Genomic DNA, 15,889 nt, shown 5'->3' on the forward strand with positions numbered 1-15,889 from the left:
CCTTATGCGGGCAGCGGTAAGGCCACGCGGCGCTTCGAGGTGCTCGCGAGATCGCGCTCGAGGCGTGCGCGTGCTTGAGCCATCGCGAAGGCTTGGGTCACGTCGGATTTCGACGGTGGCAAACGGAACGTGTCGCCTCACGCGCGTTTCGAAGCGCGTTACGTGCGCTGCTTTCAAGGTGAGGCGAAGCGGGCTCGCGCGTTCTGGGACGGCGAGTCGTTCTGTCCCCGCTCGGTCGCGTCGCTCTTCGTCCTCCGGAGTGTGCTGTCGTCTCCTGGGGCAACGTTCCGCGGAACGAGGAATACGTCAAATGTAAAATAAGTGTCCTCAGATTGAAGTGCTTCCTTCTGCTGGTGTCATTTGACAATTTCATGTTCTAAGTGCAGTTTTTAATGTTTTTTTTACACAGTCAAACCCGTTTTCGCAGCACGCGCGATGCTCAACCATTCCGCCATCAAGGGAAACATTGGAGGCAACAGTGATTTCCCGACCTTTCACCATCGGGAGATCACAGGAAGCACGACTTGATTCTCGTGCTTCCGATGGAGCGCGCTGTCACGGCCGCTGCTGAGTTCGTCAGTGATACGGCAATGACAGAATTCACTGCCCAAAAGTAAAACCATAATATTGCCTTTTATATTTACAAGCATTGCAACCTGACTCATTCATTCATTCATTCATTCATTCATTCATTCATTCATTCATTCATTCATTCATTCATTCATTCATTCATTCATTCGTAGTGTTGTATATTGTAATCAAAAAGAACTTTGAACGCTCGCAACGCTATAAGATCGACGTAGTCGCCTCCTCTAGATACACTAAAGTTAATGTACCTTCTTTTATTTGGTTATTTTACTTCTTTGTTAGCTTGTTTGTGTTACCACCAACAGACGACGCAGGAGGCACACCCTAAGCAAACAGCTCGCTCCACTGCAAAAAATCAACTTCATGCCTAGACATCAGAGAGAAACCAGCAATGACTTTCACTACATCTACAGCTACGTCTATGAACGGTTCCCTAAAAAACAACTTGCCCTTCCTCTGCAAAAGCCCAGCCAAGCGCCCGATAGCTGGGCTGGTCAGGCAAGTGGCGTCTGCTCTGGAACACGTGAGTGCGCTACGCGAGGCAGTAACGAGCGTGGAGAGAGCAGGCGGCGCGAAACCGCTGCACGGGGAAGCGAATAAAAAGGTGGGCAGGAGTCATTTTACGCGGCCAGAGCTGGATGGGCGAAACGGGAACGGTGGGCAGGTGGTTGTCGCTCGTCAAGTCAGCGCCCGTTGCTTTTTACCTGCGCCGAGGGGGTATAGGGAGACGGGTTCGGCGCGGAGGTGACGTCACTTCGACGGAAACACATGGCTCATCTTAAACAAAGGCGCGGGCCGAGCCGAAACTACGACTGTTGTTGATGTAGCAGAGCGATAAAGCGGCCTCTTAATGGGCTACTGTGGTTCTGGCGCAGGCATTGGAAACAAAACCTTGTTGGAAATCCCTACGAAAAAAAAACGCACGTAAATGAAAAAAAGGGCGGCTGAGCCGTCCACGTTTCTGGATAATCATGAAAGCACATTGGTTTCGGGCACTTTCGCCTGCAGGCGCTATTGTAGATTTGGTTTGGTTTGGAGCCTGTAGATGTAGCACAACCCACTACGGGGGATTGGCCATGAATCGGGCGGCAGTGGGTTGAAAAAGAATGAATACCTAAATAGGAATTTTTTTTTTAATGAAAAAGTGGTATTAAATTAATTCTAATCGTTAATAATAATTTTCATGATATAGTTTCTTAAGCTTAGAAGTTCATATTTTTGGTTTCTTGTTTTGGAAAATGAAACCGTAAATTTAGCATGGAAGTCTCCTTGTTTCCATTATAAAATTATATATGGCATCACATACGTTCCTATTACAGTGTCCTAGTGCCGACGCCCCCAGAGACAGAATGATAGGTAGCGTGATGGCTAATCCAAGTTGGCGGAAGGGACCTTCTAGAAGTCGTTTTCTATGCACGTTGAATCTACGACACTCAATAAAAAAATGATCCATAGTTTCGGGTTCATTGCAGTAAAAACATTTAGGAGAAGGTGCCAAACCATACCTGTGAGAATAGAAATTAAGCCGTGGTATTCGGCAACGCAGACGCGTAAATGAAACTTCAAATTTTCTTGTTGCACACCACCCGCTGTGCCAAGGAAATCTAAGGTGCTGAAAATCGACGTTATCTAATACACATGATTTGGCATGTTCTTCTTGGATGGAAAATTTTTTAAATCTTGCAGAAGTGACGTATGCTGAGGGTTTTAAGATCCTCAGTACCGGGCCTTTAAGAGATGCCGCTGCTAGTGCGTCTGCTGACTCGTTTAAAGTGAGCCCCACGTGCCCTGGCACCCAAACCAGGTGGATGAGGCGTAAATGTTGGGGAACCAGTGAATGAAATTCTTGGAGAATGATACTTGAATTGGGCACAGATAAAGCGGAGCAAACAGACAAGGAGTCGGTTAAGATTACGGCTGAAGAAATAGATGTCGGAAGTTTGCGTAGAGCGAGGATGATTGCCAATAACTCTGCTTGAAATATTGGCGTAAAATCGGGTAGTCGAAGAGAGAAAGACCAATTTAATGATGTCGAAAAAATGCCCACTCCGGCCTTCTCTTCACTGACAGAAGCATCTGTGGCTATTACTGCATTTATTTGGAGGTTTTCAAGGTGGTCATCTAATAAACCTTTTAGGTATCGAATAGGTAGAAGCTTAGCGTTATTGGGAAATATATCGCCAAATTCAACACTTACTGTCGAAGTAGGTAAATTTTGAAAAGCCACATCACGGATTGATATTTGTAATGGCTGTAATAGTTTCTGCACAAAAACAACCTGGGGACAATGCAGTCTGGGCCATTGATTCTCAAAGAATGCAGTTGGTTCTCGAGTAAAAATATAGTAGGAGCGTCTCTGGGGAGAGGCATAGATGTTTAGAAATGTTTGGACTGTCAGTATACGAAATCGAGTTTGAAGAGAAGGCAGGTGAGTTTCATGATATAAGATATTATTTGCTACAAATTTTGGAAGGCCGAGACACAGACGTAGTGATTCGCGTTCTAAAAGAACCAGAGGACGTAACTTATACGTAGGACCTCCTGAAAATAACACGCATCCAAACTCTAGAATGGGGCGGACATACATACAATAAATCATCAGCAAGGTCTCCCTGCGCATTCCAAAACGACTGCTGCAGACTCTTCGTAATAAACCAAGAGCGCGTGCTCCCTTAGATGCGATGTATTCTATGTGTGTCTGCCAATTTAGCTTTTCGGTGTAAATCATGCCCAGATATTTTAAAGAATGTACCTGCGGAATAATCTCCTGGCCATATGACAGTGTTATTCGGATAGGAAAACTCAAGGGAAAGACAAGGATCGCACTTTTGTTGACATTTAGCGACATTTGTAGAGGCTATTGTAGCTATTGTAGAGGCTTGTACAGCGAGTCGTGTTTCGACATCTTCATCGTCAGCAAGCTCGGTTTGGGATGTCATCTTAATGGAGAAATGTGCCTGGGCATAGGTTTTAAAAAGGGTGTTCAGCCGCAGAAACTGAGCACGTAAAATCCAGAGCGAGCAGAGATAATTTGGCATTATCCACCGCACTATAGTCACTAATTATTCCAAAAAGTGGATAGATTTAAGTGGGTAAATAAGGCTAAGCTGGTATTTTTTCCTTCAAATATATTTGTTAAGTTTACGAAACTATTGTAGCGCAGCTACTCACACAATAGAATTACACAAATTGAATTACACAAAGATAGAATTACTCAAAGACAAAAAAAGAAGGAATGTAGTAGAATGCAAAAAAAAAGAAAAAAGAAAGAGTACGCTATGTCTGTTGACCACAACATGGTGTCATTTAGGAATGAGCTGCTTGGAGGTACTCGCATTGAGAGCTTCACAAACAGGGGATGTGGCGGCACAAGAAGCAGAGTGCACTCGACGCTGTGTTCTCTCTGTCATCTGTCATCCTGTATGTTTTCCTCTTCGTGTCCCCTCAAACACCTCATCTGAGAGATAAAACCCTGCGTATAACAGGGCTGACAACTTTAGCTTCCATTAAACTCTCCCTCTCTCTCTTTCTATTGCACACACCAGTTCACCCACCTTCTCCACTTTCATTAGAGATTGCTATCCGGTATTTTGTGCAGTTGCTGTTTTGCAGGCGGAGTCAGATAAACGTGCCATTGCTGCGAAGTGAAGACGAAGTTTCTCAGAGTGCATCGCAGTGAAATTCACATATGGAGTTGGCTGTCAGCATAAAGGGCGAGACCTTGAGGACCCCCAGGAGTTACAGTGCAAGGGCTGTGATTACCACTAGCGCCGTCGTCACTCTGATCTGCACGGCATTCTTCGTATCCCTCAGGTAAACACAACGCTTACCAAGGGCGAATGCCTCCGACGGGAGCCTTAAAGAATTTGTGGAATGGGATTTTGATATTTCTTGTGCTTGTGCTTATGAATAAACTGCCTGCGCAATGGTGTGCGCAGATTCGATGTTCGAAGTTGTGGTGCTCGTGAACTAAGGAAAACTGCATTGTTCTGAATCAACAAAGTGTAAGCGGAAATGGCACTGTATAGCCGTGCTTTCCGATAGAACGCTGGCCAGAGGAAATTAGTTACGCTTAGATAACTTGCACGGCACATAATGATGTACCACACGCGAAATTCAAGATTTACATGGTGCACCCAGTTGCTACATGGAAGAAAAGCCCTTCTCATGTAGTTTTGACTAGTGAGAGCAGCCAAGTTATCTGCGTTTAACGAAGCAACTCACTGTCGGTCATTACGAAGTGGACACTGCCCTTGCTGCATCACTTGCCAAAAAACTGTCGGATACGGTTCAGGGAAACATTGTTTTTCGAGGTTAAGCGCTTCACCGTAGTTAGGCCACTGCTGAGTCAGCCGCCGCGCAGCACAGCGTCTGTGCAGCGCCTGCCCCGGAACGATTAGCTGTGGCACCCTGGTGCAGGTGGACCATGAGCAGGAGCTCCCCTGAGCCCCTGTGTTCAGGTTCTGGCTGCGAGGCGTATGCGCAACTTCTCGAGGAGATCACCAACCGGTCTGCGGAGCCATGCCACGACTTCCACAGCTACGTGTGCACACGTAGGCGCGGCAATCAGCCGCGCTCCGGCAGGGAGCACGCGCTGCGCGCGTTCAGGGAGCACGTGGTCGCCGCCGCCGAATCATTGCGCAGCTCTGAGTCACCCTCTCCTGCCGCACTAAGCGTGAGTGCTGTTTCTGCATGTTTGCGGGGCCCAACATTGGGAGGGTTCGGGGGAAAGAAGTACTAAGTGCCAGGGCTGTCTCGAGTCTGCAGTGGAAAGGCTCTTTCTGAATGGCGCCGATCACTTTACGCGCAGACCTCGCCGCTACCTAAGAAGTGTCGACTCTCGTCACACACGCGTTGACCGGGGAAGGACACAACTGGCTGTTATAGTAAACTAATTGAAATCAGCAGCCGGTGTAGGCCATTTCGATGAAGCGCTGGAGTGCTGGCATCATGGTCTGTTAATGAATACGAGCTTTTCCCTTATGTACCTATCGGCGGGCATTGTTATGGCAAATTTGTGTGCACCAAAATTCTTGTATGGAGTGGTTGAGCACTTCAAAAGCGCGTAAAATTTACGTTACTACTGGCCAAAGTAATATAATATGTTACACCCCATGACAGCACGGCGCTCATGTGTCTGAAATAAGAAGATCAGAGAAGTTTGTAGATGTTATAGGCATGAGTGTCTCTGCACCTACTTGAATCAAAGCTGCCATGCAAGATAGCTTTTGGCTCGAAAATGAAAGTCGGGAACTATAACCTTAGTCGATTTTCAGCAGTGGTCAGCTTCGAACTTCCACTAGCGTCGTTAAAATCATAAGACGTCCCAAGCTTAAGTTTCTTCCTCGATCCCAGTGCTTGTTTCTCCCCTAGCGGAAGGATTTCGCCTCACACGGTGTGCGTTTCCACTACTCCCCTGTGGGATCCCGCTCTCGCTGAACGTGGAAGGTCGTGTTTCCGGTGGCTATAACATTGCCAATGCCAAAAAGGGAGACCTGCGCATTACTCAGAACGGCAGAAAACTGAGCTAGTTGGTAAAGATTCATAATCCAAAAAAGAGGTGAGGCGTGCAGACAGGACACAAGAGTAGAGAAGTAGACAACACAAACGCCGTGCTCGTGTTGTCCACTTCTCTACTCTTGTGTCCTGTCTGCACGCCTCACTTCTTTTTTGCATTATGCGCATTACTGTTGTGTCATTAATTGTCATGACAGCGATGTAACAGCCCATCCCACCGCTCCCCCCAAATTAGCAGATACCACCAAATAATTGCAACCGGTTGTCGAGGAAATGGTACGAGAAAAGCAGACGACTGCCAACGTAAACGCGCAGACGCAGAGGCGCTCTCGCTGGCATTATGCTGAGGCGCCCAGCGGTGTTCTTGGTATCTATAGGCGAACGCCTCTTTTACGCCTGAAAGCTACTTCAGAACTGTTCTCTTCCTGTCTACATCCTTAAAGTTGCCGTAATGTTCTTTTCGTCATATTGCGCGTCACTGAGCCGAAAAAACTTATTACTTTGTTATTCTACGTAAGCGGACACAGATGTCAAGAGGAAACTGACTAGTGGGTGAACCAACGCAGCTGTCTTTTGTTTCTTTCTTTGCTATAACTATAGGGTTCAGGATTTTCAGTATTAAAAAAAAGAAAGACATGCCCACCATATTTTGATAAAAATAAAAGCCTGATACGTTGTACACTAGTTAAGATATTCTTGGCCGTTCAAATGCGGCGTGAAAAGACTTCGTGGAAGTTCCATGGACACTTGGGAGAAATTTGAAGTTCCTACCGGGAATTTTGTTCTTGTACTTAGAAATGTGCTTTTGAATAGTGACAATCCCTTCTCTGCACAATCAATAATTAGTTATGAACGTCGAAATATTGTCTGTGCTACTGCTGCCGTTTTCAATACTTGTCAACTGTTGCTGGTACGCACAAGTGCCTACCGGCTTGTCGAAAAGGAAAGCGGTGGTAGCAAAAGAGATTTTGCGCCAAGTCTACGAATTACCATTTATTGCGCTTCGAAAGAGGGCCAGATAAACTCTCCAGTTTCGCAGAGAAATGTGTATCAAACATGTCGAATATTTGTCGAACTTCCTTTGTCAGCGGCTAAGAGTGGGCAAGAGGAAGTGAGAAAATACGACGCGTGCCCTAAAGTATGCCTGAAGTTCCTGTTAGAAATTAACTTCAACATCATCCGAAACTTCCTTTTGATTTTTTTCTCCTCTTTTATAGATAATGCGCTAATCGCTGATCAAAAATTATCGTCTCGATCAATCTTAGCCTGAACCTTACTGCCATACTTAAATTTCCCTCTTTACTTTTTGTTTCCAAAGGCTGCTCGTCTCTACAAATTATGCCAAGACATTCTCCTCAAGAAGAGAACTGAGACAGAAGAACTGAAGAAGCTCCTGGAAGACGTGGGATCAGAGTGGCCAAATATGGACAGGAAGCCTGACCTACTGAAGTTGGTGGTGCGTCTCAGCGTGCTAGCAAGATGGGACATGCCACTCAAAGTCATTGCTGACATGAATGAAGACGGTGTGATCGTGATACGTATTTTTCCTTCGAGAAACTTTGAAACAGTAATGAAAGTAAGGCTACAACTTGCTCGATTACAGAGGTACAAATCGCATTACGTACTTCTCCGTGACAGTTTGCTTGCAAAAGGAGCAAATAGGCTTCCCTTTGAAAAGCTGCATGTATTGGAGCACGCGGCAATATCGAGGCTAAAGAGATATTACTACGCGTCACCGAGGCACAACTTGGCGCAAGTAGAGTTGCCGAAGGCCTCACTCCTGACTCCATATTTGACGACCTATGCTTGGAATCAGACGCTGACAGCAGTTTTCGGGGAGCTGACGCCACGGACGATTTTGCGTGTCGAAAACTGGGCTTTTCTCAAGGTGCTCTTTGAATTAAAGGGTCGCATTGGGGAGCAGAATGCAAGCTGGTTCATCTCCTGGTGCGCTGTCATGCTTATATCTTCGATGACCAACTCTGACGCCATTATGAATGCATACAACAAACTTGAACATGCTATGAATGCGCACCGTGACTTGTGTTTCGACATGGCTCACAATGCTTTTGGCTACGCCTTCTACGCGCCACACGTGGGAGAACTGGCGAACCCCAACGCGCGGCTAGAAGTGTCTCAAATAAACGCCCGCATACGGTCCGCTATGGGGCTTATAGCCACGGGGTGGATTCTGGAAGACAGAGTGTCCGCTTTCCAAGCAAGCGATCCGCAAAAGCTGTACCAGGAAGTGTTTAAGTCGTCGCCCCTGCGACTGCGGGCGGCGTTCGGGCCGCATCCCAACATGACCGGTAGGCTGACGGTCGACTGGAGGCTAGCCATGGAAGCTCTCGACGGTTCTGTCGTCGGCGACGTTCAGCCCCGCTTTAGCCGCCAAGACTGGCACGACCTAATCGTGGCCGCCGACGGCTCGTACCAGATAACGCTGATGCCGTACTCGATGGAATTTCCCTTGTACCACGTGGACGCTCCTTTGTCCCTCAAGTACGCCGGTCTTGGCTTCCAGATTGCCACGGCGCTGTCTTCGATGCTGTTCTCTAAAGAGGCTTTCGGTGCCGACAAATCTCGCAGTGACAGGTTTGTGAGCGGCGCGCGCTGCCTGGAAGCGGACCAAGCATATCGGCACAGAGGCGTCGGCGGCAGCTACGGACAGTTGCTGCAACTCATCTCGCTGAAGGCGTGTTGGACGGCGCTGAATTCCTCCCGCGACACGCAAGACTCAGCTCCCCAGTCCACCCTGTCAGGATTGTCCGAGGCACAGGCGTTCTTTGTGGTGTTGTGCTACATGGAGTGCGGTACGTGGATGGCTCGACAGTTCTGCAATGAACTGCTGCGACACTCGCCGGAGTTTGCTCGCGCCTATAGCTGCAGGAGAGGAGACCCCATGGTGGCGTGCTTAGTGTGCAGTATACCTGGCGAGAAAAGCTACGATTCAGAAGGCGCCGACTTGTGCACGAAGTGACGGACGAAACAAACGCTCTTCTACGCGAAGCTCGTGCAAATTATTACGCCACCCACTCCAGTGTGATCTTTTTCTATTTTTGCGTGCATTCTGCTTAGTCTAATCTCTGCAATATACTGGCTGCTCGCATTGTTAAAGTTATCCCTCATAATAGCGTTGTGCAGCATTTTTGACTGTTTCTTGACAATCCTTATAGGCAGTGGAATAGCGTAACCTTTCAGTATTTTTCCCCAGATAGTAGCAGGCGCGTGTAGGTAAACTGTCGATCTTATATTTTCACGCTTAAAGGATGTGTACTGCTCTACTTGAAGTGATCTTATTTATGCGTTAGCTTTAAAACAGAAAAACAAGGTTTAGGCCAACTATAGCACGTTGTATGCGAGTTCGTTATCGATAATTATGGCATTCAAAAAGTATGCTAGATAAGGGAGATATCCGTGACCGGGTGTTATTAGATCGACTGGTAGTAGCCTGCGGCTGTTTTGGTGACCGCTTGGAGTTATACACGTGATTACTAGCTTCGCTCTTTAGCACAAGGTTTCCGAATTCTAAACTGTAGCACACAAGTCACCCGAAGGGATAACAAATGCTACGATTTACCCACCCGAAGATGCGGTGTGAGCTATGAGGGCGTAGTAGCTATAGAAGCCTCCGGACTAACTTTACCCACATTCTCATGTGTACCGAAGCGTATGTACACGAACGCTCATTCATTTCGTCTCCGTCAGAATGCGGGCACCATGGTGAATAATCAAATCGGCAGCATGGTACTCAGCGGCGAAACGTCACCGCCACTGAACCTCCAAACATATCACCCCTCCCCACCTTCCCGCTTCACCGGCGGATATGTCAAAATATCAACTGTGGGATTAGCGTCGATGACTATATATATATATATATATATATATATATATATATATAGTCATATCATAAGAAGCAAACAAACACTGATACCAAAGACACCATAGGGGAAATTACTGCCAGGGTTCTACTAGGACACATAAATGCCCAAGAAAGTGTAGGGGGAAACAGCGCCGCGGTAGCTCAATTGGTAGAGCATCGAACGCGAAATGCGAAGGTTGTGGGGTCGGCTCCCACCTGCGGCAAGTTGTTTCTTCATCCACTTTAATTTCCATTAATTCATAATTTCATTTATTAACCCCAGGTAATTTCCCCTATGTTGTTCTTGGTGTCAGTGTTTGTTGGCTTCTTATGATATGACTAATAAAAATCGGGCCCCTCGGTTAACCCCCTTTCTTCACGTTTATATATTTACATATATATTAATAGGGTGTTTTTTGTAGCTGCGCCAAATCTTTAAAAATTGCCTGTGGCAGATAGGAAGATAGCGTAATTCCAACACTCCATCTAAATAACTCCATGAGGCAGCCATTACTTCAAACTGAAATCAAAATGCTGAATTGAAAAATTAACATAATTACGCTAATCGAACACATTCGGCGCAAATTTCAACTCAGAACCAGTTTGGGCTTGGCCTCATTACTTTGGATTGATCCCATGCGAGTGTATATAGTATGGGCTGGCGGAGGAAAGAAAATGTAGAAGTAGAGTACGGGATATACGCAACACATATCTAGGCTGCCAGTTTGGGTACGAAGCCGCCAAGTGGAGAGACCAATGACGTTGCTAAACACCCATGCTGTTATAGGGTTTCTTATAGTATTGTGGGAAAGTTCGATGCATTGTTGAAGAGGCGTGCGCATTGCTACGATTTATGAAATTGGCTGGCCTCAGTGACCGATTGTAAGCGTGACGGACAACCACACGTGTCCGCACTGCTAGTAGCTCCCTCCCTCCCACCGTCCCTGCGAAGTTTGCGGCAAACAACGCAATAGAGAGTTTTACCGAATGCACTTTTATCGAACCGCGGCTATTTCGGGGCCATTTAATGCAAGTTAAGGCGCAGTTGAGACGCCACTGATTTGTACTATTCCCCCTGTAGTAGACATCAGTGGAAGGCGCTTGACAAATCAAGACATCGTGGGCTTTCTGCAGCAATGATAAGACTCATCAAAACGATCCCCAAACGTGGCTCCTAACTGCCGTGTTTGTGTCGTTTCCGTTTCCATTTCTCAAGCACCATTCAGTAAGTTGCATCATGGTAGCATCCATCGTCATCACCATTCGTCGCGGTCACCCATCACCATCGTCATCGCAATAATCACCCGCACCATCGCCAACGCCGCCGCCGCCGCCGCTCTGAATCGCTCCGTTTCGCCCAGCAGCATGAAGTCGGACACTGAGCCCAAGCTGGCATCGAACCCTCCAAGCCAAGGCTCCGCGAACGACCCAGGTGTCACGGGGCGCGACGATGACGTGTGCCGTGAACGTCACTCGGAGGGCCACGTCTGCACCAAGCGCCACAATGCGCTGCACACCTCAGAGCAATACGACGCGTTTTTCGAGACGTCGGACGAGGGCTTCATTCCTTCCAGGGAAATGGCGCCCATCTCCGAATTCTACCCGAGCACAGTGCAGCGGGAGTTCACCACCGCGGAAACGGTAGTGCCCGTAAGTGGGGTCACTTACTCGGTAAGGCGCAGAGCACCCATGTGTGCTGAAACTTCGCATGTCACGCTACGCGACACTTTTCTGTCAGCATGATGCTCGTCATATATGCGGACCCATGTCAGCTGGGTGAGGCGAACGAAAAACGGGTGTGCCCGAGAAAAAGAAGCACGATGAGCAGGCATTCAATTTGGAGAAATCCACCGATCAACCTAGCGCAAAAAAAAGAAAAAAAGAAAAGAAATGTCGAACACAACGTTAATAAGCTGGATTTCGCCCGTGTTGCTATATATAATTCGGAATTTTTGCCAGGTAATTGATGCACCAAAGGCAGCCCTCTCCCTTGATGAGCAGATACTTCACGGCGATACCTGAGTGACACTGTACCAGTAATAAACGAGAAGAAACGGGGTTAACCGAGGGGCCCTATTTTTTATTAGTCATATCATAAGAAGCCAACACAACCTTCACTAAATGTGAAGGTTGTGGGATCGTTCCCCACCTGCGGCAAGTTGCTTTTTTATCCACTTTCATTTTCATTAATTTATCGTTTCTTTATTTCATTTATTAAGCACAAATAATTTCCCCTTTGTTGTCCTTGGTGTCAGTGTTTGTTGGCTTCTTATGATATGACTAATAAAATATAGGGCCCCTCGGTTAACCCCCTTTCTTCTCGTTTATTACACAACGAGGGTCTCGAATCCGGCAACATTGATGCCTTCAGGTTGCATGTGTGGGTTTATTGACCGGCTGCCTTCACCCAAAAAGATCACGTTCTCAGGACGCCCGCGGCAGAAAGGATGTTCCGCATCCGCCGCCAAGGTCTGTGAGTGCTGCCGCTGGCTAACACTCCTAGGGCTCCACTAGGAAACATAAATACCTAAGAAAGTGGATGGGGAAACGGCGCTGCGGTAGCTGAATTTGTAGAGCATCGCACGCGAAATGCGAGGGTTGTGGGATGGTTCCCCACCTGCGGCAAGTTTTTTCATCCACTTTCATTTCCATGCACTTAGGACAGCAATATGCAGTCCTTCGCGAGTGTGTTGTTAAATACTGGCCTTCGTCACTAATCCACCAAAAACTTCTGGTGTAGACATCCTGACGTATTTGTGTGTACCGATAATGCCAAACTCCTAATTGGTCGAATTTGTTCTCACTTTTATCGATCTTTCTTCTTCTTTTCCAGACAACCAAATCGCAACTTACTGGTCCAGTCGTGCGGCCCATTCTGGAGACAAGAAAACACCGCTTCAGAAACCTGACGATGGTTGTTTGCCTTGCCGTAGTGGCATCAACTATCGTTGTTTCCGCGTTTGTCGCATTCTACGTTTCGAAGCGCAGTCCACTCCGTCTGCTGGCAGAATGCAGAAGTCCAGCTTGCTTGAAATACGAGGCCCTGGTCTCCGATCTTCTAAACGCGAGCGTAGCCCCCTGCGAAGACTTCTACGCCCACGTGTGTGGATCTTGGAGTTCTGATCCCAACAAGCTCAGCGTGTCAGATGCAGCCCTGACAGCTTACCAGAGAAGCCTAAGTCGACAAGCCTTGCTCCAGTCAGTACCTCCGTCAGGTCAGACGGCCGAGCAAAAGGCGACCAAGATGTTTACGGCTTGCTATAATGTCATCGACAAGAACGTCAGCTATGTGGAGTCGATACGAAGAGTGATGGAAGACGCGGGCCTGCCGTGGCCGCATGTCGATTCCCGCTCAGGCCTCTTGCATTCGATATTCGCCATGTCGACTTGGCCTATTCCAGTTCTTTTTCGAATTGCCTTCACACGCTCGGTTAACGAAGGCAGCCGCCTGATAATCAGGTCTATAACACTTGGCGTTTTCGCAGACCACATATGGAGGAAGAAAGACGCGCAGCAGAGGGAAGAGTACTTTTCCGTCTTCAAGAAATACTTTGAGAAAGGAAAGTACAGGAAGAGCATCACCTATAACGAGACAATGTCTCTGGAAAAGAGCGTGATTCCAGTGCTTGGAAGGTCCCTCGTCGGAAGACTTCAAGTCCTTCAAACCCACACAAACCAATTGAACATTACGGCGCCCTCCATTCCACTGGCAGAGTGGCAAGGTGAGCTGCGAAATCGATTCAACATCTCTGCCGCTAATGTAACAATCTACGGAATCCGATTCTTCGAAGCATTCTTCGAGTTGCATAAGACGCTCGGTGAACGTGCGCTGAAACAATACTTCGGGTGGTTTGTGGCGGAAGCCTTTTTGCCCTACACAAATTCTCACATTCTTCGCGAGTTTCACGGGAGTGAAGACAAAGCGATGGACGAGCAGATAAAATTCTGTCTTGGGTTCGCTGGCGCCACCGGTTACGCGCTTGACGCGAACTACTTGAAGAGCACCACCGACGCGAAATTGCTTGACCAGGCGACCCACACGGGAGCAAGGATCAAGGATGCCTTCTACGAGACGGTCAGGAGAAACACTTGGTTCGAGGAGCGCCTCGTTACTTCGCTGGAGGTGGACCGCGCCGAGATATTACTCGACATGCTAGGCAAGTCCGAGGCGAATAAGTGGCTGCCTGACATGACCGACGACGCGATCAAAAACCTCGCGACGTTGTCTTCGCTAGGGTCAGGTGCCTCTGGGAACGGCTCCCCTTCACTCTCAAAAACCATGGTCATCGACCTGTCCGAGCAGGGTCCCTTCATCCCGGAGGATGCCGCGAATCCGCCGCTGGCTCTGGCGCCGTATCATTTCTCCTTTCCATTCCTCACGGTGGATGCACCCGCACCCGCCATCTACGCTGGACTCGGCTTCGTGCTAGCACGGCTTCTGTTCCAGGATCTGTTTGCCGGCCAGCAGCACTGGAAGAACGCGACGCTGGACAAACTGCACGAGCGCATGGCATGCGTTTACGCTGCCGACGAGACGGCTATCCCGGACCGAGGCACCAGGGACGACGTTGTCGTGGCGACGGCGGCCGTTAGCACTCTGTGGCGCGCGTTCCTGTCTGCTGCTACGGTGCCAGAGTCGAATGTTTCGGTTTCAGCGCTCGATCTCGAGCCGCAGTTGCCGAAGCTTTCCGAGCGGCAGCTCTTTTTCGCGCTCCTGTGCCACAGCACGTGCGGTGATCCAGCTGGAGCACTGCGGTGCAACGTGCCACTTAGGAACAGCGAGGCCTTTGTCCAGACTTTCTCATGCCAGCCGGGAAGCCCCATGCACACGACTCGCATGTGTCCGGTCTTCAGTTGAAGTCAACGCGAAAAAAGGAGCGAGCTAGCACCTGCGGCGCGCACTGGATGTTGGGCGTCATCTTTTTACAACGGAGGTGCTTGTGAATAGGTACACACGCCGCCCGGGTTTATGACAACTGCAGAGATCGCGTGGCACGCAGCATGAGCTTTCATACTAAATTTTGGGCGTCATTGTCCAGTATGCCGCATAAAAAGTGCAGTTTAAAATTTAATGCACTTTCACGTGGTGACTACCACTGATGTTTAACTTTTGATTACGTAATCAGATGCTGTGGCTCCGTGGCTATGGCATTCTATTGCTGAAACCGAGGCCGCTGATTCAAATTCGAGCCAATAAGGCCGCATTTATATATGATGGCGGAAAACAAGAACTCTTGTGCATCGAGCTTTTGGTACATGTTAAATAACAGCAGCCCATCAACCCGGAGCTTTCCACTACATGGCATCTCTCGTAGGCTCCAGTGTTGGGACGTTAAATTCAATCAATCAATCAATCAATCAATCAATCAATCAATCAATCAATCAATCAATCAATCAATCAATCAATCAATCAATCAATCAATCAATCAATCAATCAATCAATCAACGGCATCCTGCTGTTGAGCACGAGGTCACGGTTTGGATTCTCGGCCATGGCGGCCACATTCCGATGGGCACGAGAAAAGCACTCGTGCACTTGAGTGTTCGTTAAAGAAGCCTATAGGAAATTTGTTCGGAGCCTACCACTGCAATACCTGTCATAGCGTGCGAGTTGCTTCATAACATTAAACCCCGTGGTGTAACTTTAAAATGAGGTTCTCCTTACGAACCCTCCCAGACCTTCGTGACCGTGGCTGCTGTCTTGCCGAATATGTTTGTGGATATGCGACGTGTCCCACGTAACTCGTGCCAGGATTTATATATATATATATATATATATATATATATATATATATATATATATATATATATATATATGTGTGTGTGTGTGTGTGTGTGTGTGTGTGTGTGTGTGTGTGTGTGTGTGTGTGTGTGTGTGCTCGTCACCGTTTGGAGCAAGTCAGACTATTTTTGGTATTTCGC

General features: G+C 47.9%; 2 protein-coding genes across 3 annotated transcripts in view; both read left to right on the forward strand.

Moving 5' to 3' along the window:
* Window positions 1-9,389, forward strand: part of LOC135905250 (uncharacterized) — a 138,010-nt gene extending 128,621 nt beyond the window's left edge. For both annotated transcript variants that reach the window (XM_065436266.2, XM_070532650.1), the window contains exons 2-4: window positions 4,187-4,401; window positions 5,008-5,263; window positions 7,424-9,389. In XM_065436266.2, the coding sequence (XP_065292338.1) occupies window positions 4,277-4,401; window positions 5,008-5,263; window positions 7,424-9,085 (2,043 nt within the window). In that variant the 5' untranslated portion in view covers window positions 4,187-4,276 and the 3' untranslated portion in view covers window positions 9,086-9,389. The remainder of the gene's footprint in view (window positions 1-4,186; window positions 4,402-5,007; window positions 5,264-7,423) is intronic.
* A 1,878-nt stretch (window positions 9,390-11,267) lies between these two features.
* On the forward strand, window positions 11,268-15,039 carry LOC135905670 (endothelin-converting enzyme 2-like). Its single transcript, XM_065436633.2, has 2 exons — window positions 11,268-11,617; window positions 12,801-15,039. Exons 1-2 carry the CDS (start codon window positions 11,333-11,335, stop codon window positions 14,823-14,825), a joined length of 2,310 nt encoding a protein of 769 aa, XP_065292705.1. The 5' UTR covers window positions 11,268-11,332; the 3' UTR covers window positions 14,826-15,039.
* Window positions 15,040-15,889: the final 850 nt, after the last annotated feature.

Source organism: Dermacentor albipictus, chromosome 1, assembly GCF_038994185.2.
Source record: "Dermacentor albipictus isolate Rhodes 1998 colony chromosome 1, USDA_Dalb.pri_finalv2, whole genome shotgun sequence".
Classification (NCBI taxonomy): domain Eukaryota; kingdom Metazoa; phylum Arthropoda; class Arachnida; order Ixodida; family Ixodidae; genus Dermacentor; species Dermacentor albipictus.